This window comes from Lepidochelys olivacea, assembly GCF_965140295.1.
Source record: "Lepidochelys olivacea isolate rLepOli2 genome assembly, chromosome: 6".
Classification (NCBI taxonomy): Eukaryota; Metazoa; Chordata; order Testudines; family Cheloniidae; genus Lepidochelys; species Lepidochelys olivacea.
In genome coordinates, this window is record NC_140416.1 from 82,986,451 (window position 1) to 83,013,325 (window position 26,875).

At 39.2% G+C, this 26,875-nt stretch overlaps 1 protein-coding gene across 3 annotated transcripts in view; it reads right to left on the reverse strand.

The window, feature by feature from the left end:
* RALGAPA1 (Ral GTPase activating protein catalytic subunit alpha 1) overlaps positions 1 to 25,698 on the reverse strand; it is a 235,006-nt gene extending 209,308 nt beyond the window's left edge. For all 3 annotated transcript variants that reach the window (XM_084632410.1, XM_084632409.1, XM_084632408.1), the window contains exons 1-7: positions 25,352 to 25,698; positions 9,051 to 9,161; positions 8,101 to 8,150; positions 6,617 to 6,674; positions 4,729 to 4,772; positions 3,953 to 4,130; positions 489 to 604 (exon numbers count right to left, since the gene is read on the reverse strand). In XM_084632410.1, coding sequence (XP_084488536.1) covers positions 489 to 604; positions 3,953 to 4,130; positions 4,729 to 4,772; positions 6,617 to 6,674; positions 8,101 to 8,150; positions 9,051 to 9,161; positions 25,352 to 25,457 — 663 coding nt within the window. In that variant the 5' untranslated portion in view covers positions 25,458 to 25,698. The remainder of the gene's footprint in view (positions 1 to 488; positions 605 to 3,952; positions 4,131 to 4,728; positions 4,773 to 6,616; positions 6,675 to 8,100; positions 8,151 to 9,050; positions 9,162 to 25,351) is intronic.
* Between the last annotated feature and the right edge of the window lie 1,177 nt (positions 25,699 to 26,875).

The following is a 26,875-nucleotide window of genomic DNA, read 5'->3' on the forward strand; positions in this document are numbered from 1 at the left end:
GCAAAAGTGGATTTTTGGGGAGACTGTTCCCTCAGCTCCAATGATGCCCTAGGGATGTACTTGGGAATTAGACAGACATATTATTGGATTAAACTGTTAGTCTAAACATTTGAAATAAAGTTTGAAATTTTTCCTCACTAAAGCTTGGCAGCAGGTAAAGTTGGGTTGAGCCCATCAGCCGCATGGGGGCAGAAAAAACTGGAGGTAACTTCCAGAGGCCAGGCTTTCCCCTCCTATCAGTGACTGACAGGTCTGGTTCTGCTCCCAAGCTTTAAGCAGGCTGAAGTATCCACTACGATTGATCTGTGGACCTTGGCACAAACGAGAAACAGACACTTTCTGAAAGTATATTTTCTATAAGATACGCTCTTGGAAGGTGAAACAAAATAATTAGTCATTCCTGTGTATGTTTACAGTGCTGTTGGTCCATTACAGTAGATGGATCAAAAATAATTACTCTTCTTCTGTTTGCAACCTATGGAACATACCTGAATTACTATGTATTTCAAAAGTGCTTCTAGAAAGTAGCTTGTAAGATCTTCTTGTCCTTTATCTCCTGATTGTGGAGGGACAAGTGGAGTAATTTCCTCTACAGTCACTTGCGCTGTCCAAAAATAAAAAATAAATTTATTAACATACTGGAACAAATTATTAAACAATCAATTTGTAAGCACCTAGAAGGTAAAAGGGAGATATATAATAGCCAACATAGATTTGTCAAAAACAAACCATGACAAACTAATTTGATTTCCTTTTTACCAGCCAGGTGGATAGGAGGGAAGCAGCAAATGTGATTTATCTTGATTTCAGTAAATTCTTTGACAGTCCCACATGACATTCTCATAAGCCTACAAGTGAAATGTGGTCTATATGAAATTATTATAAGTATGGTGCGCAAATAGTTGAAAAACTATACCCAAAGAATAGTTATCAGTGGTTCACTAGCTGGGAGGATGTATCTACAGGAGTTCCACAGGAGTCTGTCCTGAGTCTGGTACTACTTAATATTTTCATTAATTATATGGATAATGGGATAGAGAGTATACTTATTAAATTGCTAATGACACCAACCTAGGAGGGCTTGAAAGCCTTAGGAGGACAGGATTAGAATTCAACACACCTTGACAAATTGGGGAATTGGTCTGAAATCAACAAGATCAAATTCAATAAAGACAAAGTGCAAAGTACTAAACTTCAGAAGGAAAAATCAAATGTAACAAATACAAATTGGAGAATAGCTGGCTAGGAAATAGTACTGCAGAAAAAAAATCTAGGAATTATAGGGGATCACAAATTGAATAAGTGATGCATTTGTGAATAAGGCTAATATAATTCTGGGGTGTATTAACAGAAGGGTTGTATGCAATACACAGGAGATAACTACTCTGCTCTACTTGGCACTGGTGAGGTCTCAGCTGGAGTAGCGTGTCCAGTTTTGGATACCCACTTTAGGAAAGGTAAGGAAAAAATGGAAAGAGTCCAGAAGAGAGCTACAAAAATTATAAAAGGTTTAGAAAACCTGACCTATGAAGATGGATGAAAAAAATGGGCATATTTAGTCTTGAGAAAAAGACGACAGAGGGGATTAGATATCAGTCTTCAAATATATTAAGGGCTATTATAAAGAGGATGGTGATCAACTGTTGTCCTATCTTCAGTGGACATGGACAAGTAATAATGGGCTTAATGTGCAGCAAGGGAGATTTAGGTTAGATATTGGGAAAACTTTCTAACTACGAGGAAAGTTAAGATCTAGGATACATGCTACAAGGGAGATTGAGGAATCCCCACCATTGGAGGTTTTTAAGAATAGGACAGAAACACCTCTAGATTAGGTATATCTGGTCCTGCCTCAGCGCAGGGGAATGGATGAAGTGACCTTCAATGGTCTCTTCCAGCACTATATTCCTATAGTACATTTCATCAATAAATAAAAATATATTGTTTCCCTTAATTTGTGTTTGTCTGCAAAATTACAACAAACACGTGTTGGAAAATTGGCTGCTCAAAACAAAATCAAATACAAATTACAACCAAAAACCCTACCCTTAGAGGGATTCAAATTTAAAAGACTTTACCAATAAGTCCCCACAAGTTGCCTTATCCCCTTTGTACTTTTTTCACTTTTATGTGGTAAGCACACATCAGTCATTATCATCAAGGCTATCTGTGCTTATCTGTGCTTACCTTTGAATACTTCTTTTACTAAATCTGTCTGCTGAGTTCCTATTTTAAAAATGTTATTGTTCCATTTTGGAATTTTCCTCATTTGTCTTGATTTTATGGATTTCACACTTTTGTTTTAAGGAATTAAAATATCTATCCTATGGTTCTTTCAGTTCCTCTTTCATTAGTCAGTAATCTTAAACCTGTTTTATCATTATTGTTGCTGCTTTTAGATTTTAGTTACATGTTTATTTAAACTCTCCAATTACATTAGTTCAGTGCTTCTCTATTTTGTACTCTCTTGTAATTGGCGCTTGGAATTTTTTCCAGCTCCTCGTCCTCTAATTCTTTGCTGCCTAACAGCATATGAAGTCCTGCCCTGTTTATTCCTCCTTTCCTATTGTCCTGGACACTGTAGCATGATAGACAAGACAACAAGAACCTCTAGGGTCCCTAGCACAATCCTCACAATGGGGCTGCTCTGAAGCTGCGAACCCTGGAAGCCCCGGTGTCCCCAGCAGCCCACCAGGACAGCTGCTGGGAAACCAAGCATGGCCTGTGGTGATTCACTGGAAGTTCACTGAAGTGAATATTGACAGGTTTCAGAGTAGCAGTAGTGTTAGTCTGTATCCGCAAAAAGAAAAGGAGTACTTGTGGCACGTTAGAGACTAACAAATTTATTTGAGCATAAGCTTTCGTGAGCTACATCTCACTTCATCCACAAAGTAAAACTATTTCTTATGTTTATTCCCCCCCTCCCCGCTACTGTTCCTCACACGTTCTTTTCAACTGCTGGAAATGGCCCACCTTGATTATCACTACAAAAGGTTTTTCCCTCCTCCCCTGCTGGTAACAGCTCACCTTACCTGATCACTCTCCTTACAGTGTGTATGGTAACACCCATTGTTTCGTGTTCTGTGTATATATAAATCTCTCCACTGTATTTTCCACTGAAATCTTCTGCTCAAATAAATTTGTTAGTCTCTAAGGTGCCAAAAGTACTCTTTTTTTTTAAATGAATATGTTTCCACAAAATATTTTACATTTTGACAAATCAACAGTTTCTAATAAAAGCCTGTTTTGTCAGAAAATTCTGACCAGCTCTAGTTAGGATAACCAATATGAGAGGAGATGATGCTATGAATCTGTTTGCTTTTTTTTAAAAAGTGAAGTTGAAATAAATCTTCATACAGGGGTCTTATGGAGATAGTGATACAGCCGCAGGTATAAATGTTGCTCCGAGCGACCTGCGGAACTCATTGTCCCAAGAAATCATTGAGACTAAGAATCTAGTAGGAATCAAAGGCTCATCCATATGGATAATGAAAATATCCAGTTGCATTAGCTAGTATAAAAATTAAGTCGTAAGAGGATATAAGCCCTTATGCCTCAGGGCATAAGGCCCCAATTAGAGGTTACAGTTTCTCCTATGGGCAAGTTATTCTATAAATTGTTCACTATGTTGGTTCATAAATCTTTCACTTGAATATCAGGTACTGGCCACTGTCAAGATACTGGATTAGTTGGACCACTGCTCTGCTGCAGTAAAGCAACATGTATGTTCCTAAGAGATGTGGGAAGAGAAATAAGGGTCAGGGTCAATGACAACACCAGGATCCTAGAAGCCCTGAGCACAGCTGCACTCATTAGTGGTTCCAAAATCCCCATGGGTAACAGAAAGCATGTCAGACTACTTACTTTAGTTATTTCTACAGTACCTGAGCAATGGAAAAGTTAGTGAAATGGGACCATGTAAAGAACTGGGTAATGTTACTAAATTACTTACTTTCTTGTACATTAAGTGGAGGGTTAATGAGATTATCTAGTGTTCGAGGTCCATACTCAGATTGTGGTGATGAAAATCCAGGAATTAAGCAAGAAAACATACACAGCTGTTCTTTACTACAGTTATTCTGAAGTGCTTGCAACCACAAGAGGAAGAGACGCACACCTTCTCGACGGATCTTAAAAGGGGAAAAAAGGAGGAGTTTTTTGTTTCTCAGACTCTTTTCTTTTTACGCTGCATTACACTCTAGTGTGTACGAATAAGCAAAAGGACCAGGTCTGGAGAATACAAAAGTGCTATTTTTGCACACTCCCTGGCACAATCTCCCTTTCAGTAAAGAACTACAACAGAGGGCATGTCAACAATACCACTCTTTTTTCCCTCAAAAGTAATCAGTGTTACAAAATATATTTCTTAAAAATTATTAGATATTTCTGCTCATAATCAAAACTATGAAAGAAAAAGATTGAAGTCTCATATTATATAAATGAGCCATAAACTATTCCTCTCCCCATATAAAGTAAAAATTAGGACTTCTTTCCTCTTGAAAGCAAAAATTAAAGCGCCACTCCTGCAAATACTATGCACCTGCTTACCTCTATGGGACTTCTCAAGGTACTAAACCAGGTGCACAGAAGTTGACAGGTTTGGGGCCTATTATGAACGTAATCAATCTTGTTAGTCAGTGTTACTGGTTTTGTGCCAGTGATTATTCTAAGAAATACAATATACACATCAAAAATGCAAAAGCAAAGATATATATTTATTTTTCTTACCTTTAAGGAATTTCCGGTGTGAAGCAGTTTCTTTAAAATCAAGCCTAAAAGGAAAATATATTTTAAAGATGTTCTTTGCTCTTTATTTAACTTCAGATGTCAGAGTTCTCGGTCAGACTTGATAATCTTTTAAGCAAGTCCTTGGCAATCTCCAATTTACTCTTGGTGAACTTGATATCCTCTGACAATCACCTCAATGCCAGAAGGGGGGAAAAAAGATCACCTTCTACAAGATCTGTTCTTTTTCTCATAATCAATACAAAAAAAATTATAGAAATGTAGGATGGTGTAAATAAAAGCACAAGTGGGCAAATCCCCCCAATTCATCAATGTTGTTGCTATTCAAATGCCTAGTTTAGGGTTATACTGGATAGCTTGTGTTCCAGTGTTCCTCTTTTTTACATTAAATCATTACCAGACAGGAAAAGGACTTCCTGGGTCATCTACTTTAACTCATGGCATAGAGCAGGATTTTCCATCTACACTATCTTTATGTTTTCTCTAATATGTTCTTTTATACAAAACTCCAGTAATGTGCCTATGACAATCAGGGTCCAATTATTGCGTTAAAAAAGTATGTCAAGTAATGTCTTATGAAACCTTGTAATGTTCTGAACTTAATGGTCTTTAGGAGATATGTATACAGACTGTGGTTTTGAATTTATACAGAGAAAACTGTGCTAATAATGTGTGCTACAACATTCAGCTCCACCTCACAACAAGGTGGTAAGTAGTGAAGACTGGGAAGGGATGCCTCACCAAGCAGACGAGACTAGCTCCAAGCACCTAGCACTGTACAATCCTAAAAAAGATAACTAATGAAACATTAGTAGGAAGAAACTAAAACACCCCAGCTATAAAGTCAAGAGGGGACTTCCCCCACCCTGAATCACTAATCTGACAGAAAACAAAAAAAAACCCTGTAAACCCTTTTTAAAAGGGAAAAGGTTTGAAGTGAAGTCTATCCAGAATCAGAGGGACAGTCTTGAAGGTGGGAGGCTGTCTGAACGCTGGATCCCCACTGTGGCAGTGGGCATGATTGGAAACTTTTCAGAGACAATAGTAAGCTTTATTAGAAATGGGAGTTTAATTTGAAAGCAGAGAGCTTGTGGTTGCATCTTTATGTTTATCTTCTGTGTAACTTGTATGCGTTTGCTTCCCCTTATAATTATTCTTTGAATCTATGGTTTTTCTATCAAATAAAATGTTTTGTTTATTTTTAACCCAAGCAGGTCTCCAGTGTGCGAACTATGTGGAGTGTGTGTGCCAAAGCAAGCTGCTGTCTTGGGGCGGGGGGGGTGGGGGGGTGGAGAGCAGGTTTCGTGCATTTCAGGGTGATGAACCAGATGGGAAAAGTGCAGCTGTCCGGTAGTTAAGAACTCGGGGTAGACTAATTTGGGGGAGACTCGGAACTGCAAGGGTCACCTTGAAAGGAGTAACTATTCTGGTGGAAGCCAGGGTGAGACTTTATACTTGCGTGCTGGCTCCTGGTATCAGGGTCCTGAGCCATCACAGTAAGGCACCTAAAGTTACAAGGCAGGCAGTGACAGAAGCCCTTGCTTGTCTGAGTGATCTCCAAATGTCACAGTGCCTTAACTATCTCTCTAGAAAAAACATTTCATAATATCAGTTACCTTATTGTTAAGAAGCTTAAGAACATCGAGACTAAGTTTCTTTTTTAAAAGTTGCAGATGTTTCAAGTCCTTGTTCCTTATTATGCCACTTTAAGTAATCCCTATCCCCTCCTTTATATTATCACGCAAATAAAACTGTCAAACTTAAGACATTAAAGAACTCAATTACACTTTATATAGTATCTTGTTTGATTCTATTTTTTTAAACCACTTATAATAAAAAAAAAAGATTTCTTTTTTAAATACAAACTCACCTATACTATGAAACTGCCACCTCTGGTGAATCCTTTCTGGAAGAAGCTGTAAAATTTTCTACAAAAGCAAAAGCCAACAATCCACACTACACAGTTATTACTTAAAAAACATATGCGAGAATTACCAAAGATTAACAGCCGTTATCAAGGAGAAAATGTAAGTTTTCTTAATTAATAATGCTGTCTTTTTGCGGCATCCACCCACCCCAAAAAAACAGCCACTCGCAGGAAGAAAATAAGCAAATGTTTAGAAAATTATTTTTATCTGCATCCAAGATTCAAGTTAAATATACATATGCAGCATTTCTCTGTAATTATATAAATGAACAAGTATTTCTATAGTGTCTTCCCACATATCTGACCACCTCCAGTATATAACAAGCTAGAAATAGCTTGATTCACCATTGAATTACATTCTTTGTGGGGACACAAGGTAGGTAAGGTAATATATCTTTTATTGGACCAACTTCTGTTGATGAGAGAGAGAAGCTTTTGAGCCACACAGAGCTCTTCTTCAAGCCTGGGAAAGCTGCATCATAGCTAAATCCAATGTGGAACAGATTGTTTAGCATAAGTAGCTAGCACAGTCTAAAGGCACCATTCAAGGTAGAGTGGCCCATTAACACCTCTACAGTCATAGGACAAAAAGAGGGTTAGCGGGTTACAGATTGTTGTAATAAGCCATATATACAGTGTCTCTCTTCAGCCCATGATTTTTAGTACCTAGCAGAGTGATCAATTTAATCCCAAGCTTGTCTTCTGAAAAAGTGTTGTGCAGGTTTCCTTTGAGGGTGAGGGCCGATCGATCACTCTATATCTGACCTCTTTGTGAAGTGTTCACCCACAGGTGATAGGAAAATGATAAAAAGACAAAAATATCCTGTGAGAGTTCATTTGAGAGCACAGCAATTGTCTGATTTCACTCACATAGTTATTGGGGCATTTAGTGCACTGGATGAGGTATGCCACATGTTGTGTTAGACATGTGTAGGATCCACGGATGACTGCAGAGGTGTTAATAACAATCTGCCTTGAATGGTCCCTTACAATACATGCTAACTACTTACCCTAAACTATCAGCTCAACTTTGCATTTTGCTGTGATGCTGGAAGTACCTTTTCCAGAATTGAAGAGCTGTGTGTGGCTTCTCTCTCCCCAACAGAAGTTGGTCCTATAAAAGCTATTACCTCATCCACCTGGTCTCTCTAATATCCTGGAACTGACACAGTTACAACTACACTGAATACATTATTTTTTGAGCAGTTAATGTTTAACCTGTGTAGTTGCATCCAAAGAAGCAGGCAACGGCCCTACCAAAACCATATTCACTGATCCTCCCCATGAAATTACATGATTTGCTCTCTCCAGGTTTGCTCCAACTTCTAACAGCCTAATCTTACAGTTCCATTGTGTTAAAACTCAAAAACTTTTCTGGCAAATTATCCGAGTCAAAAAACAATACTGGAAGATTCAAAACATCTTACCTCAAAAATAAAAAGTATAGCATCTAATTCTTCCCTCTGAGACTTGTGACCTAAATTTAATTTAAAAAGAATCCTTAAATTATGTAGTTTTCATTATGAAAAGTCATTTAAGGGCCCATTGACTAAAAATATAAATACACAAAACATCTATACTTCTACAGACACAGAAAGTAGATTTACATTCCTTCTATTGCAAGGAGTTAGACTGGTTGAAAACAGTACCCTATATTTTGACATTATATTTAGAGTCTACAGATGAACACACCTGAAACCAACTGTAACTATGGAGCTAATGACTAGTGTAGTCACTAAAAATATAAAATGCAAAATATTTTGCAGGGATAACAATACAAAACCTAGATGTAAGTGGAATTTATTTAGGTTTCAGAGCAAACTTAGATTTCACTTTTTAAATTGGATTAAAATGTGAAACCGCACTATTAGATGAAAAGGTTTTGAGTTCTGGTTTATATTTTTCTCTCACAGAATATTAAAGCAAACTCTGGAATGGAGTTATAACATTCAACAAGAGACAATTAAAGAACTTTTTAACAAAGGTGACTTTTTTGACTTGCCCCACTCTCCAGATCAAATTATACCACACACTTTATAAAACATGCAGTATATTTTGGGAAATAAAAACTATTTCTTTAAATCTACAGTACACAGCTAGCCTTAAAATTTGAGTCTCCTCAAATCTGCATGAAGATTAGAAGGGCTAGCAGGCGAGCTTGTCTCTCCTTGCCCAATCTGAGTGTCAGTAGCTTCTCCCTTTGTATCTTGCTAAGAATGATCCAACTGGTGAACCTGCCTTGGATCTCACAGCCCACACAGATGGTAACAAACAGTTGAGCACAAATGATGCAATCAAGGCCAACCCTGATTCAAGGTGTCAATAAACAGCTGCAGAGAAAGAAATTTCAAATTTGAAAGACATCTGAAATTCTTACCTTTTTGTTTGAGACCTACTTCAATAGTCACAAAATTTTCAAAGAACACATAATATATATGTGAAAAGTGTAGGTCAAAAAACTGTTTAAGATCATTGGACTCTGCATTCTCTGAAACATAAACAAAAGGTTATTTTTCTCTCTCATTTATCTAGCCTTATGCTTCAACAAGTTATATCAATGTTTAATAATAATACCGGAAGGTGTTTAGGATGACTAATATATTCAATACAGAAGTCAAAGCACATTTACAATTCCAGCTAATGAAATTCAAGTCGGTGGGATCGGATTGCTTAGTATAGATTTATGGCTAAGCAAGACAAACAATGACCATTCTTTCTTAAATTTGTTTTGCATGCAAGACATCAAAGGTGTCACACCAATTCTATCTTAAGCATTCCTTGAGTTCAGGACACTTTAGTACAGTGGTCCCCAAAGAAGTGCCCGCGGGCGGCATGGCGCCTGCCGGAGCATTTTTGTGCACCTGCAGGACACTGTGCTGCCTAAATGCCGCCGCCGAAGAACCACCCGCCGAGAAGTGTTGCTGTTTCTCGGCTGCAGCGCTTCTCGCCGCTACAGCTTCTCGGTGGCATTTCGGCAGAGGGGTGTCCGGCGCCCACCACAGCCTTCTGGGAATAGCAATATGCTATTGCCACAGAAAGGTTGGGGCCCACTGCTCTAGTACCTAGAAACCCACCAAGTACTTCCACCCCTACCCCCACCAAAAAAGAAAAATTAAATTAAATACTTTACACAACTAACCAAAATGTGGACACATACTTCACAATTAACATCATTAAATTATATGGGCCAAATGCGTCAGTATACAAACTTCACTATATTGTTATACATTCGTTCCACCTAAATAAAGGCCTTTTTAATTATCAGTCTGACCATAATCTCCTAATGACAGTCCTCCTCACACCATTGTTCTTCTGATCCTTTTGTTTAAAACCAATGACTTCACAACTACCTGCATTCATGATAAGCTATAAGTGACAAAGTGTAAATGACAGATGTCAAATGCTTGTGCTTCAAAGCAGCACCCTGGAATCCCCATATTCACCATGGTCAAAGAATTATTATATATTTTGTGCAGAGTACGCCTTCTAAGGTATCATTTTAAAAGTCTTGATCTGTTGAACATTAATATCCTGTTGGATTGTATGTGCTATCATTGTAGGGAAATTATGAAGTTTTGCTATGTGTGTGTTACTAAAATATGTTGTGAGGTTGGGAACAACCACAACCAGCCTTTTAGGTGCAACAATGGAGGAGCCAGACGTGCTGATGGCCCGTTATAGGAATCCACATTCCCAAGGACTATCCCAAGAACTGTATACAATTGAAACTTCTCAGAGATAGCACAAACAATGGAGACATAACCAAGGATCTTTCCAGCAAGCTGATGAAGTGGGTTATATCCCACGAAAGCTTATGCCCAAAAAATTTGTTAGTCCCTAAGGTGCCACAAGGATTCCTCGTTGTTTTTATAAAAGAGAAGTGACATCATCACTTGTCCTCATTCCCCACACAACTCAACACCTGAAAACATGTCTGGAGAACAAAGATAGAACTGCGAAGGTGGTCCCAGGCTGAAGGAGAGTTCCAGCCTGTGTATAGAAGATTTGTAACCTGCACGTATTACCTATCAGGGTGAGACACTGCTTGATTCAAATCCTGTCCAGTTTATAGAACTCACATTGTGAATTTACTTTTATTTCTTACATAACCAACTTTTATCTGTAGGCTTACTACTTATAATCACTGAAAATCTTTCTGTAATTAATAAACCTGTTTTATTTTTTTACCTAGAACAGTGTTTTGGTTGAAGTGCTTGGGAAATCTGCAGGACAGTAGAGCCTTGGGGTCCTAGGCTGGGGGAATTGGATGGAACCTATTATTGGTTCATGAGTGGCTGGCAAAAGCATTCATGTAACTCATTTGGGTATGTTCCTGTCTGTGTAAGTGCAGTACCTGCTGCAGAATCACAGTGCGAGAGGGAGCCCAGGTTGGTAAGACAGAGTACTCAGCGGTACCCAGCTCCAGGTTGCATCCCGGGGAATCCGTCACAACAGTAATGAGTAACAACTAATTAAAGAAGATGGCTCTAAGTACAGCAAGTTACCAGTTGTTTTTTCTGCCGCCTAAGTCTGCAATATTGCCATCTCTCACAATGTCATTCCAAGTATTGCCATTTATTTTTAAAGGATTCTCATGAACATCTGATTTCTTCAATCTTTTTCAACATCAAAACTTCAACTGTACAAAGTTTTGCTCTTACCCAAAGTGACTATCTCCGATCATCAACAATGGGGCTAACACCAGATTGCTCTCAGTGAAGATTGTGGCCCTTTAATCATCACGTGAGGAGCAGGAATGGCACGGGTAATTTTTACCAGGTTAAATCATGGTTTTAATCACACTAGAAAAAGCTAGGTAGTCTGAGTTTAAAGCATTTTCTATATTAAAATGATTTTGTTAATGCACAACACAACACTTTTAGCTGCATATTCAAATTTTGGTTACATAAGCAGTACATAAGTAGATTAATTTGGGGTTGTACAAATAGACTACAGTGGGCTTAATACTAATGTGTAATTGTAATACTGAACACTAGAATGTCTACACATTTTGGTTTGGTATTTTCTCAATGAAGTTATACATATGGCTCATATTTCAGTTTTCAATATTTATAAACTGAAAAGTCAAAAACATTGTATTACATAAAAAGAACAGGAGTATTTGAGGCACCTTACAGACTAACAAATTTATTTGAGCATAAGATTTCGTGGGCTACAGCCCACTTCAGTAAGATTATTATATCTACACACACACACCATGAAAAGGTGGAAGTAGCCATACCAACTGTAAGAGGCTAATTAAGAGGAGCTATCATCAGCAGGAGAAAAAAAAAAAGCTTTTGTAGTAAAAAGAAAAGGAGTACTTGTAGTGATAATCAAGATGGCCCATTTAGACAGTCGACAAGCAGGTGTGAGGATACTTAACATGGGGAAATATATTCAATATGTGTAATGACCCAGCCACTCCCAGTCTCTATTCAAACCCAAGTTAATGGTATCTAGTTTGCATATTAATTCAAGCTCAGCAGTTTCTCCTTGTGAAGCTTTTCTGCTGCAAAATTGCCACCTTTAAGTCTAAAGAGAAAAGGAGTACTTGTGGCACCTTAGAGACTAACCAATTTATTTGAGCATAAGCTTTCGTGAGCTACAGCTCACTTCATCGGATGCATACTGTGGAAAGTGTAGAAGATCTTTTTATACACACAAAGCATGAAAAAATACATCCCCCCACCCCACTCTCCTGCTGGTAATAGCTTATCTAAAGTGACCACTCTCCTTACAATGTGCATGATAATCAAGGTGGGCCATTTCCAGCACAAATCCAGGGTTTAACAAGAACATTGGGGGGGGGGGGGGAAAACAAGGGGAAATAGGCTTGAATAGAGACTGGGAGTGGCTAAGTCATTATGCAAGGTAACCTAAGTTAATTGTATCCAATTTGCAAATGAATTCCAATTCAACACTTTCTCGCTGGAGTCTGGATTTGAAGTTTTTTTGTTGTAATATTGCAACTTTCATGTCTTTAATCGCGTGACCAGAGAGATTGAAGTGTTCTCCGACTGGTTTATGAATGTTATAATTCTTGATATCTGATGTGTCCATTTATTCTTTTACGTAGAGACTGTCCAGTTTGACCAATGTACATGGCAGAGGGGCATTGCTGGCACATGATGGCATATATCACATTGGTAGATGTGCTGGTGAACGAGCCTTTGATGGCATGGCTAATGTGATTAGGTCCTATGATGGTGTCACTTGAATAAATATGTGGACATAGTTGGCATCAGTCTTTGTTGTAAGGACAGGTTCCTGGGTTAGTGTTTTTGTTGTGTGGTTGCTGGAGAGCATGCGCTTCAGGTTTGGGGCTGTCTGTAAACAAGGACTGCTCTGTCTCCCAAGATCTGTGAGAATGAGGGATCATTTTTCAGGATCAGCTGTAGATCTTTGATGATGCGCTGGAGAGGTTTTAGTTGGGGGCTGAAGGTGATGGCTAGTGGTGTTCTGTTATTATCTTTGTTGGGCCTGTCCTGTAGTAGGTGACTTCTGGGTACTCTTCTGGCTCTGTCAATCTGTTTCTTCACTTCAGCAGGTGGGTATTATAGTTTTAAGAATGCTTGATAGATATCTTGTAGGTGTTTGTCTCTTGTCTGAGGGGTTGGAGCAAATGCGGTTGATCAAGTCACCTCTCAATCTTCTTTTTGATAAACAAAGTCTCTCATGGGAAGGAATTTTTTTCCTGCCCTCAAATCATTTTTGTGGCTTCTCTGCACCCTCTTCAGTTTTTCAGTATTCTTTTTCAAATGTGCAACACCACAGCTGGATGCAATATTACGCTATCAGTCTCATCGAGTTGTATAGAAAGGTAAAATTACCTCCTTCCTCTTCCATTTATACATCCAAAGACCACATCAGCCCTTTTTTCCCCCACTGCATCGCACTGGGAGCTCATGTTGAATTGCTTGTCTACTATGATCTCTAATCCTTTTCAGAGACACTGCTTTCCAGAATACAGTCCACCATTCTGTCGGTATGACCTGCATTCTTTGTTCCTAGAATGTATAACCTAGCTTCCTCATGTTGTGCCACCATCAGCATGTCTCAACCCTACACAGAGATGTTGACCACCTTTGGAGTAAAGAGGCAGTTCAGTCTCATGGAAGCTCAATCGTTTTCTTCGCCAAGATGGCATAACAAAGTTGAAAGTTGTGGTGGGGATTTCTGTGACATGAGCACCCGTTCATTACGAACTGCACCAAGACCACCAGCTTATTTTATGTAGGCTGAACAGCTACTGGATATTAATTGCCAGATGTGACTTTCTACAAGACTTTAATAATGGATTTCCACCACCATATTTTTTGAAGTTTTAAAGGGGTAAAGATGCGATGGGTGAGGAAAGTTGAGTAGGGTGACAGTGAGTAAGAAAAGGTTATGTAGCAGTGGGAAATGAGAGGAATCCTTCAATGGTCATTTCCAGACACTTTAGTGTTTGGATTTTTAAAAAGGTAGTTTGTGTAATCTTGGTTGTGGATGTTATTGGGATTATAATGAAACACACCTTCAATCTTAACTAACAAAGTTAGTTTACAAATAGATCTCTGTATCTTTGATCTGCAGCTACATACTTCCAACACAACCCAATTTATTCCTTGTTTTCTTGGTAACTTATGCTCTAATGGAAATAAAACTCTCAGAAATAAATCTGGCACCATGTAATTCAGTCAGAAAAGTTTGTCCCGGGGGGCAGGGGAGAGGAAGGAAGGGGATAATGTACAGTACTTCTATATTTAGAGGCTAGAAGGCCAAAGCTTGAACTGTATAAAAATAGCTCTACCATAGTAAAGTTCACTTTCCCATCATCATTAAAAAATTCTGAGTGTATATTAGGAAAATACAGTTCACTTAACACCTTGCTATTGCATAAAACATAAGAATGAAGTACTTAAGCAGATAATTAACTCTGGAAATACATTTTCAAATTGCTGAATCTCAAATTTCAGAATACTGCTTCAATATTCTACTTTAAACAAATACCTTGTAACAGAAAAATTGGTTTAGAACCTGTAATATCTAGTCACTAGTATGCCTTGTGTATGGTATATGCAACTTTTCCTTAACACTTTTCCCCCATTTCTCCAACCTAGTCTTTATGTTCTTCTAGATTTATTAGAAAGAAGATTTTAAAATTAGTTTGTCTTTGTTTAAATAAAAACGTTAAATAGCTGAGCATTTTCCAAGTTCATTTTATGACAAAATGAGTGTCTTATTTTTGTTAACCTGACAGAAAGAAGCAAGGAGAAAAACAACTATAATTTTATTTTTTTTCTTAAACCATTAAAGAAATCCACAATTGGTATGCAAATACTATTGGATAGTCATTACTTTAAAAAAAAAAAAAAAGGACTAAAAAACCCTTTGAATTACAAAGGTTTAGTGTATTTTAAAAAAAAGTAGAGCCTGAAATACACTGAATTACACACACACTAAAAAAAAAAAAAAAAGATACACGTACTTCACAAGCCCTATTAGAGAGGTGCCAAAGGAAGACAGCCACTACCCACCATTGGCGACTGTTCACTGGTAAAGCAACTTTACATGGCCACATGAATGGGTACCAAATGCCTGAAATCTACTTACCTACTTAATATTTTTATAGTGGCCAGAGACAAGTAAATATAAGATGGCCATTTTTAAGTTTACTTCAAACTGTTAGGGGGAGAGAATTTTCTTGTGCATTTCATGCATTTCTAAAGTTGATACTTCCATCCTCAAATATATATAAAACCCATAATAGGCAGATTGAAAGATCCAGCTGCATCATCCAGCACAGTTAATACAGTTTAGCTTACTGAACCTCCCACCTCTCATTTGTATTTATATGCAAGTTGGATTTAGCAAAACAGTCAGACATTATAAAGAGGGATCTTTCTGTGTTTTAAAGATTTATTATTTGTATTTCATTTAGCTTTTTAATGCCTTATTTTTAGGGTTTTTAGACTGACAGTCCTGAACATCTAAGATCTCTACTGATTCACAGAATCACTACTGCAGACTCAGTGGCAGTGCAAGCTTCTCTCATACACCCCTGCTGAACAGGAATGTGGCTCACTGGTGGAGATTATCTACTGTTGCAAGAGGATCGTTCACACACTCTGTCTCCTACACTATAAGCAAAATAGCAATTTGATAACAGCTTTGTGGGTTATGGACACTTTGTCTTTAGAAACTGCACTGATATTACCAAGCCCTTACAGTCACACCACCAATCATGAAATGGCAACAACTTCTGATCACTATGATGGACACAGGTTCCATTCAAGTCAGTGACCTATTTATCTACAGTACTTATATGGCCTCCATTACCACAGTATCAGAGTATCTCTCAAGCTTTAAATGCATTTATCCTCAACAACCTTATAAGATATGGATGTCCTATTATCCCCATTTTACAGATGGGAAATTGAGGCACACCGACATTAAAACCAAGACTTTAAAAAGTGACTAATGATGATTTTGGATACCTACATTTTCAGGAACCTAACTTCACACACTTTAAAAGGGCTTGATTTTCAGAGGGTTGGTGCACAATGTTTTCAGAAAAAAATTACCCCCTATGGTGGACACCCATAAAACAGGTGCCCAAAATCTGTGGTCTTTTTCAAAAGTCTTGTTAAGCCAGTTCCCCACAGGATATCTGGCAAAGGAAAGACCTGAATTCAGACATTTAGGATTTGCAACTACCCATTGACCACTGGATCATCTTTCTTCTCAACCAATATGCAAGAAATTTTGTATCCACAATACCAATCCTGCTAAGAAAAACATCTTAACACTACAAATGTCACAAAATACAATTTGTTACGCAGAATATCAATTTAAGTTTATAAATCAAAAGTGAGATAAATCACAACTTGTTGCTTCAAACACCTTAACACAGTGACCCTGAAACAGATGTGCAGCATAGAGTGAAGGAAAATGATTTTTGCTGTGTACCTAATCCTGTAAAAGGGAGTCACGTGGGCAGCTCCTTATACCCATGAAGCATCCCAATAAGTGAAAGTCTGCACAGGCTTAAAGAGTCCACCCATCCATGCACACCTGTTTGTAGGATCAGGAACTTGGGGAGCTTTTTTTTTTTTTTTTTTAAATAAAGTTAAACTGTTTTAGTATAATTTGTTTTTATTCATTTTACCCAATTTCTATGTATTATAGAGTGCAATCACAGATTTTTATACCACATTGATAAGTTAAATTACATATAATTTTAAGTTTCAGAGTAACAGCCGTGTTAGCCTGTATTCACAAAAAGAAAAGGAGTACTTGTGGCACCTTAGCGACTAACCAATTTATTTCAGCATGAGCTTTCGTGAGCTACAGCTCACTTCGCTATGTCACCAGAAACCATCAAGGGAAGTTCACCTATGTTACTTAGAATTATTAGTTTCCATGTTAAATGCATTTTGCTTTCTTGACTAGATTATCTACTAAGTAATAGTAGTAATTTAATTTTATTTTAAAATAAAATAATAGTCTCTGCATAGGACAGAGGATCAATGGTGAACAATAAAACTCACTTAACAAAACTTGAAATTTAAAATAAGAAAAAGACCAAATATCTCCTCTACAATCACGGTATATATTCAAGGTAAGGTAGAAACAATCAATGTAGGACTAGAGTTTACACTACAAAGAGTTATCGCTACTAAATGCTATACATGTAATGCTGTAAGATATTATAAGCTTACATATCAAACCATAGTTTCTTTTACATATGATTTTGACTGTTTATTGTTGAAAACTATTTAGTTCTTTATTTAAAGATAACGAAAAATTATGGGTGAACACAGAGTATGTGGCAACACTAACATCAAAAAAAATTCTCACTTTAAGGCAGGTTATACCATCTTAACAAAGATACCCAAAGATACTGCTATATAACTAGAAAACTTACAGAGGGCTAGATTTATATTGAGACTTTATACTATAAGGACTTCAAATGCAATTTTTGTAATGATCTGTGCAACCAATAAGAAAACATTTCAGTGTCCAAAATTCCTCTACGCATCTGATCAAGAAGGTAAATGGTACCAAAATATATATATATTATTCCAGACTTCAAGTCCAGTAATCTGCTTGCTGCCTTTCAGTAGGTTACAGTAAACTGCACAGAGCACCAATATTTATAGTGACAGTTCTCTTTGAATTAAATAAAGGAACTAATCATTTGGAGAAGTTCATTAGAAAATTCTCAGAACTTAATGTTCTGATAAAAGTTAACAAAAAACGTTAAAATAAGACTACAAAACATTTGATAAGCCATATTGCTTAAATTACTATACTCCAAATACAACAGGGGGAAGGTAGCATTGTTATTCAGTAAGGAGTTTCCCAGCTCACTTGATGCTTGACTGTTAACATGGTGGAAGGGTTTTTTAAATCCCATTTAACTCCAACATTTAACTAAATGTTGGGAGAAGGGTGGCTTTGTTAAAGATACAACACCTGTGTCCCTTTAATTAGGGTGTGAAAACATACAATACACATCCTCAGAGACTTCAACGGACTTTGGATCAGGCCCAAAAGTGTATACCACTCAGTGCATACTATAAATAAGTCTGTATCCTATATGGTACATCAGGCCTAAATTACACAGCATGAGCCCAAGATCTATGCAAAAGTCCTTCCAATATAAAATGATCCATTTTGGTTTCTTTATGTTAATCTTTTTTAATGCTGCCGCAGATTATTTGAGTGCAACCAGACTTCCGTATGGAAAATTCATTACTGCTTTATAGGAGTTGCCAGGGGAAAGCAGCTGGAGGTTTTGACATTTGGGATGTTCAGCCTTCAACATTCCAAAAATTAATGAACAAGCACATTTGCTGGATGTTTTTGCTAAACTGAACAGCAGTAAAATAGTGAACATTGACATTTACATTGTCATCAGGTTTAAATTTTGACATTCCATTGAGATGAAATAGAGTACCCGAAAGCTGTCAAACCTAAGTTGTTTCAGGTTACCAGCAAACTCAGGAGGAATCAACACTTCTTTACATTTATTCAATTTTTAAGGTTCTCTTTGTAACCATACAAACTGGAGTCTTAAAACTTATTTTAATGAGAACTTTGGCTCAGGGGGTGGGGTTAAATTACATTACCTTTACATTAGCAGCTATTAAGCTGGTCTTAGTTTTAAATATTAGATGCAAAATATTCAGCAAAAAACAAAAACTATTCTTTCCCCATTACATTTTTACTGTGGAATAAAACTATCAGGACCAGAAAATAAAATCTTAATTTAATCAGAATTTTGTGTATTCTTAAAGGACCTAGTTTACAGCAATGTACATTTATTTAACTTATTCCATAAAGCAAACAGAACTCACAGAAATTTGAGGGAGTATTTACTTTTTAGCACATTTACACAGCCTAACTTAAAAAAAATATTTCTTATGCCTTCTGCTTCAGCAAGTGGAAGCATCAGTTCAGGTACTGACGGCATGGCAGCACAGCAAGTCTACATCGTTAAAGTTCACTTTCATGAAAGGGTTAATGATCTACCTCAGAACTAAATTTGCTCATGAAAGCTTATGCTCAAATAAATTGGTTAGTCTCTAAGGTGCCACGAGTACTCCTTTTCTTTTTAATTAAATTAGTGTAACCTGAAAATTTTCCCCAACCCCTTGTTCTAAAAAAAGCTTTCATGTATTATTTGTGTTACCACAGAAAATAGGGGCCCCAGCCAGTACAGTATTTAAAGGACCCCTAGAGTTTGTTTTTTCTTAGCACTACGTTATAGTATCATGTAACTTTTTCTGCAGTTGATTCACTATAACTATTCATCGTTTGTGTATGTGTGCACACACACACACTTCACTAAAAGCATCTTTTGATTAAGAATGCTGTGACTAGTCATGGCAATTTTTATCAATTATCATGGGGGGGGGCGGGAAGTCATGGAAATACTGCAGAGAAGTGATAGCTTCGCTGTTAAGGTTGCAGCCAACTACTATCATAACACCCAATTTTAGCATCTGTAAAGTTTTCCACACCAACATTAGTCTGGAAAATTGCCTTATTTATTCTGAAGGCAAGACCCACCTCAATAAGGAGCATGAAGCACACCTCTGCCCCTCCCGTTAAAGCAGTCTCAGTTGCTGCCCCTGGATTGAACACCTAGCAGCCTTCCCCAACAGATGGAACTCATCTCCAAAGACATGGCCCATTAGCAATCAAGTCACTTCACACAGGCCATGAGAGATAACACTAGGAGGTATTTACATAGGAATAACTTCCTTTCTCCTACACAGGGAAAAAGCAAAAACAAGGAGGAGTCCTTGTGGCACCTTAGAGACTAACAAATTTATCTGGGCATAAGCGTCCGTGGCCTAAAACTCACTTCATCAGACGCATGGAGTGAAAAATACAGTAAGCAGTATAGATATATTACAGCACATGAAACGATGGGAGTTGCCTTACCAAGTGCGGGGGTCAGTGCTAACAAGGCCAATTCAATTAAGGTGGAAGTAGCCTATTCTCAACAGTTGACAAGAAGCAGTAAATATCAAGACAGGGAAAATTATTTTTGTAGTGCTAATGAGGCCAATGCAATGTCCCTGCTTCAGGTTGCTGTGTTAAAGCATGTGGAGTTGGATGTCCTCTAAAAACCCAAGGTTTCAGAGCAGCAGCCATGTTAGTCTGTATCCACAAAAAGAAAAGGAGTACTTGTGGCACCTTAGAGACGAACAAATTTAATTGAGCATAAGCTTTCGTGAGCTACAGCTCACTTCTTACTATATGTTCCATTCTATGCATTTGATGAAGATATATATAAACCCCAGGTGGCTCACATTAAATAAAACTATGTGACTGCCTTTAACAGCATACATCAGGTAGCCACAGATAAGCACCCTAGCTCAGTAAAATCATGCTGAAATATAGCGATACCATTAAGAAATCATATGCCACACACAGAAGTTCCTGATGACTACAGAAAAAATTTCCACATGAACATAGGAACTGCCATACTGGATCAAGCTAGTGGTCTATCTAGTCCAGAATCCTGTTTCCAACCATGGCCAGTACCAGCTGCTTCAGAGACAGAAAACACTGCAGTAGGCAATTATGGGAAAACTTGACCAAGGGAAAGTTGCAACCTAACCCCCTGCCAAGAGACCGATATGCCCCAACACTTAAGGATTTCTATCCCTTCCTACTTTAAATATATATTTACTATTGTAATTCTGGATATTATTGTTATCCACAGAAATGTTTAAAATTCTTTTTAGGATGCTGCCAAGGTCGTGGCCTCCATACAAAATCTTGTCACAATGATATCCATATCTTGATTGTGTGAAAAATAATATTTCCTTTTATCAGTTTTGAATTTGCCACTTTTCAATTTCAATGCATTTCCCCTGGTTCTTGTAGAATGAGAAAAAGTGAACAGACATTTTTACTTTCCCTGTGTCATTTATTATTTTGTGTATTTATAGGCCCTCTCTGAAGTCAGTCTCAATCCTTTTAATTTCTCTTCATAGCAGAGGTTTTCCAGATTGGAATCACTTTCATCTCCCATCTTTGAACCTTTTCTACCTTCTGTTATAGTCTTTTTGTGATGGGGGTTAGTAGAACTGAACACTGTATTCAATGTGATGGCATATCATTGTTTATATGGCATATTTTCCTATTAGTCTTCATCCTGTTCTTTATGCATCATTACACTGTTTGCATTTTTGACTGCTACTGCACAGTGAGCAGAAGTCTCAATTGAGCTGTCCACAACGATGCCATGGTAGTTCTCAAGATGATGCAGTTACTTTAGAACAAACAGAGCTGTAAAACTAATTCAAATGATTCCTTCCAATGTCTATTACTTTGCGTTTGTCAACAATAAATTTCATCTGTCATTTTGTGGTCCATTCATCTAGTTTGGTTAGGTCTTCCAAAGTTCGTCTCTTCTGGTTTTGACCAACATAAACAATATTGTGTCATCTATGTGTTTTGACACCTCATTGCTTGCCTCCTCCGCTTTTAAATATATTTAAACACTGGTCCTAATACAGAACCTTGTAGCACCCAACTGTTAATCCTTTATGATGATGAAAGCTGACAATTCCTATTCTTTGTTTTCTATTTCTGATCCATGCCAGCACTCTGCCTCTCCTACCAGGACTACTGAACTTCACTATTTTAGTAGCCTCCTATGAGGGACTTTGTCAGAGGCCTTTTAAAAAACCTAAACAAGTTAGGTCAGCCGATTCTCCTTTTTCCATTATTTTATTAACACATGCAAAGAGTTCTAATAAAGCAGTGACTGTCCAGGGCTTGGATCTGTGGTCACACAATCACCTACTGGACCAAACTTTAAGTGTACAGCAGACATTCAGATTCCAAGTAGGTTACCTTAAGTGTACTTTGCAACTCCATTAAGGGGTTTTAAGTTTATGAAGGGAGGTAAACTCTTATCTTCTTTGATGGATGTGAAATGGCTAGAGGATTCTCCTTTTGCTACAACTTGCTGATATGCAGGGGTTGGGAAAGAAGTGATCTGACAGGTACAAAAGTCAGTCTTCACATAGAGCGGAAGCAAAATAGAGTAGAGATTGGGAAAAGCTTTCCCCAGAGACTACGCTGGAGCGGTTGGGTTGGCTCCCCTGGAGCACATGGCAGAGTGCCCACTATTACAATGTGGTGGAGTAGTCACAGAAGATGGTAAACAGGAAGACACAATATTTCACTGCTCAGACTAGGAGACAGCTCCTGGTGTACCAAATAAATGCAGACAGTTATCCTTATCTATTGCTACCAGACATCTATCTGATACTGGCACCAATATTTATAAATTTGGTCGTGCAGACCAATCATGAAAGGAAGATGGGAGAAGAGGCAAGGGTCTTGTAAACAAGCAGCAGATTTGCTTGCACTGTGTGTTTGCACCATGTTTTTAAGGAGTGAAGGAAAGGAGTAATCCTTATAGAACAGAAGGTTACAGACAGACCATCAGCAATCCATTTTGTTTATTGTCAAGTGTGTATGTGGGAGGTGCCAATAGGAGCATACGGAATAAGTCCTGTCATTTTTCCAATTCACGGATATGTAGGAGAGCACATCCACAAGGCGGCACAATTTTGTAGCCAGATCATGGCAAAAAAGGAAACGATGCGAGACAGATTCACGCCCAGCAATCTGCCTTTGTCTACATAGTCATGCACTGGACTGTACTCTAAGGCTATGTCTACACTGGCAATTGAGCAACAAATTTTTTGTCTTTTAGAGGTGTTTAAAAAAAAAACCCAAAAGACAAAAAAGTCTTGCCAATGACAAGCGCCAGTGTGAACAGCATTTTGTCAGCAGGAGCGCTCTCCTGCCAACAACGCAAACGCCACTTCTCGGGGGTGGAAGTTTTTGGCGGCAGGAGAGTCAATAAACCGCAGCTACACTGCATGACTTTTAGTGGCATGGCTGGTAGTGACACAGCCATGTCAGTAAAAGTTGTGCAGTGTAGACATAGCCTAAGACTGTGGCATAGGGAACAGGCAGGTGCTGTGTTTCTAAGGATGCGGTGTGGGGAGGAAAAGTCATAGGAAAACATGCTCCAGTAGATTTAATCTGTTTTAAAGTCATTGCAAAAACCTCAGAGTAACTAAGGACAATTAGCTTGACACTGTGATGATGTTCCTAACAGAGCTGCAGCCCTTGTTTCTTATCAACCACATCTGACTTCCAAAGGAGTGGAAGTAAATACTGGAAGTTCAAACCAAACAATACACAGACTAAAGGTAACCAAATAATATAAATTCAGAATTGCATTTTGTTCCTTTGTGAGGCTGGTTCCTATTGCAGACCTCTTCAAATGCTGGAGAAGATGAGGTTACTTGTCTTCTGCCTCTTTTGCATAAAAGTAGAGGGCAGAATGTGCAAATGCATAACCTCCTGGGCAGTATACTAGTCCCAGTTACTAGACTGAAGATTTGTATTGGGAGATATCAGAAATGCCAGTTAATAGAGCTTTCTGGCTCATAAAGTGCCGGATAACACAGCTTTTACTGTATTTATACACAACGCAAGCCACAACTGGTCCAATATAAACAGGTAAGAACTGTTCAATGATTTCAAGGATGGGGAGATAGCTGTTCCAGCCCATCCCAGCAGTAAGAGAAGTTAATTACAAGGATGTAGTATCCTCTTTTGAGACAGCGTAATTATAATTGCTGTAAACGGTAAGGCTACCACATGTTACTTGCATTGGCATTTAGTGGAACAAGTACCAATAGCAATAACTGATTTTCTTAGCAGTTTGGAACTGTAAGCAGAGAAACTTATATACCCCCAAATAAGAACAGCTGGGAGCATTGATTCCTACCCAAAAACTAAGAAATGCAGTTGCACCAAGGTCACTCTTCTTGACCCAGCTCTAATCACATGTACAGAAAGTGACCGACACTACAATTGCACCTAGTGTATTTCAGGGCAGAAAAAACAGGACACAGAATTACTTGCAGTGAAAGCAATCACTTTTTCTCTTCTCCAAGTATCCTTGAACAAACTTGGATTTTTACAAATGTATTTGTTATTTCAACCTACTGACCTTTAACAAAATTATCACCATGGCTACTGTGTCATGTATTCATTACCTATCATTCACTATTTGTACTAAGCTACTGCTTAGTGCCGATTCCACTCCTTGACTGAAGGACTCCCAAATCCAAGGGCGCTTTCAGGATGGTCACATGAACACGTCCAACATGAATACATATATGAATACATTTTAACAAGTATTTGTGATGCTGTTACTGTGAAAATTCTTACGAACAAAATTTGCTAATACAAGCATTAGTGAAAAATGGATATGGGGTTACAAATGCCATTAAAGCTCATTAGCAATTTTTATTCAACAAAGATATCAAACAATTTTGTAGTATTTATACAGATCTAGCATATATTTCTTTCACAGGACAAATTAAACACATGAACGTCTCCCTTTTTATCACAACTTCCAAAAAACTCAGCATTACTGGAGTCTTTCATATTACACAGGCTTCGTGGGGGGTAAAAAGAGGTGGCATGAACTTGATTAACCCTTCACTCCACCTCAAAAATTGCCTCAGCAAATGGCAGAGCCATGGTCAAGGACCAAAGGAATCAAATCTCAGGCACTCCTGCAAAGCCCTTTTCCAAACAGATGTTCCATGACCTGAGCTACTTAGGAACACTCAATGTTAATGTCATTTACACTTAATCAACACCGTGTAGACTATCATGCCAACAAAGAGGTTTGGTTGAGGCTCTGGGCCTGCCCTCCTATTTTTGGGTGCGGATCCACCCACCCCTCACAGACAACACCGCCCATCCTCCCCCTTCTCTCTCCCCCTCACTCATGCAGCGGGGCAGACACAAGCCTCTAAGTTTTGTCTCTCTCTAAACCAGGAACCTGGGCCAAGAAGCCCTGCCGCCAGCCGAGGGAGGAAGCACCCAGCCAGGACTCACCAGGAGGAGCCCACAAGCCTGGGTCCCCGAGCACAGAGCACACTGTAACACACCCCAGACTGGAGTGACCCCACCTCTCTGCCCCACCGGGGCCAGGCCCCCTCTCGCTCCCCACGCCCCCCGGGCCGGGGCACCGTCCCCGCCTGGGCCCCCTCTCGCTCCCCACGCCCCCCGGGCCGGGGCACCGTCCCCGCCTGGGCCCCCTCTCGCTCCCACCCTGGGCCTCACCGATGAGGACGCGCAGGTGCTTAAGGCGGGTTAGCGGGTCCTTGCGGGTGTCCAGCACCTTCTGCATGGATTTCCGCACATCCCCGTGCGGCTTCTTGGAGAACATGCCGCCGGACACCCCCGGCCCGGCAGTCGGGGGCCTCTCCGCTCAAGAGGCGGACAGCGGCCTCCGGATGCGCCCGCACCAGGCCCCCTACATAGCAAACAGCGGCAGCAGCACCACCGCCTCCTCCGGGTGCGATGCGGCGGGGGAGGGGGAGTGTCGCGGAGTCAGTGCCCCAGAAGAGGGCGGAGGCAGGGCCCGGGCTCCTCGCACAGCTCTAGTACTCTCGTCGTTTCACGACAGCCGTCAGGCACACCCCTGTGTTCCCGTGGCAACCGCGCCGTTACGTCACAGCGGGTCTGAAACGCAAGTCGAGGCGCAACGTTCAATTCTGCCTTAGGGGTCAGCGCCCAGCGTGGTGGCAAAGGGGTGGGACTTGGGGAGGCGCATGGGGAGGATAGTGCACAGGACTGGTCTGGGTCAGTAGCTGACGCAGAAGGAGCCGTGGGCTGGTTGAGGTGAGAGCAGGCATTGGCGTCAATGGAGAGTGACCCCAGCCCTGGGATAACCCTCACCAAGAGAGTCAGGAAATAAAGTTTCAGTTTCTTGCTAACACTTCTCTGTGTCACACCCTTCTTATGATCAGTAACAAAATCAGTTTTTTTGATACTACACCTACCAGGCAGGAGCAGGAAGGGAAGACATTTGATATAAGGACTCAGTGCTGGGTCTCCTTCAGGGCACCAAAATGACAATAGCCAGAGAAGGAAAATATCAATATTCCAAATATTTAAAAAGTCCCCAAAAGTTAAGGTTGCCAGTATAGCCAACACCTGGCATTCAAAAATCATGTCACCTGCCAACATCAAGTCTGACTTAAAAGTAATGAGTTGTAACCCTTTCCCCCATTTTTTGTCTTTTCATTTGACTTTTGGTGCATTTAGTGTTTGTGTTTTCAAGCATTTCTCTGCAACCGTGAGTAAAGCTGTGATTTTGACACAGAGGTCATGATGTTCATGGTAATATGAATTTGAATAAAGTCTGTGAGAAGTCTGTCCTGCACTCACTCTGCAGTGGCAGTTGCTGTCCTGCATGTCTGGTTTCAGCTCACCGCTCTAGATGTTGTGACCTCGCACGGGCCTATCTGTCCTCCATAGATGGAGGCAAAAGGGACAGACACATCAAACCTGAGTGCGATCTTGTGTGCTGGGTTGCAATGCCCAGAGAGCAGGGAACTAGACAGAGCACCGCAGTACATGTATCTCTGCTGTGGTGTGAGTGCAGGGTGGACTCTCATAGCCACTTTTGTGACTTACAGGCTTTTTTCCACACCTCTGCCATGAAATTTACTACAAATGTATGTGCCAAAATCATGACCTTAAGTATGAATGCTAAAAGGTTACTTTTTTTAAAATGAAAGCTGAGGTTCTCAGGAGATAATGTGATCCCAGCAGCTGGAGCTTTATGAAATATACCAACTG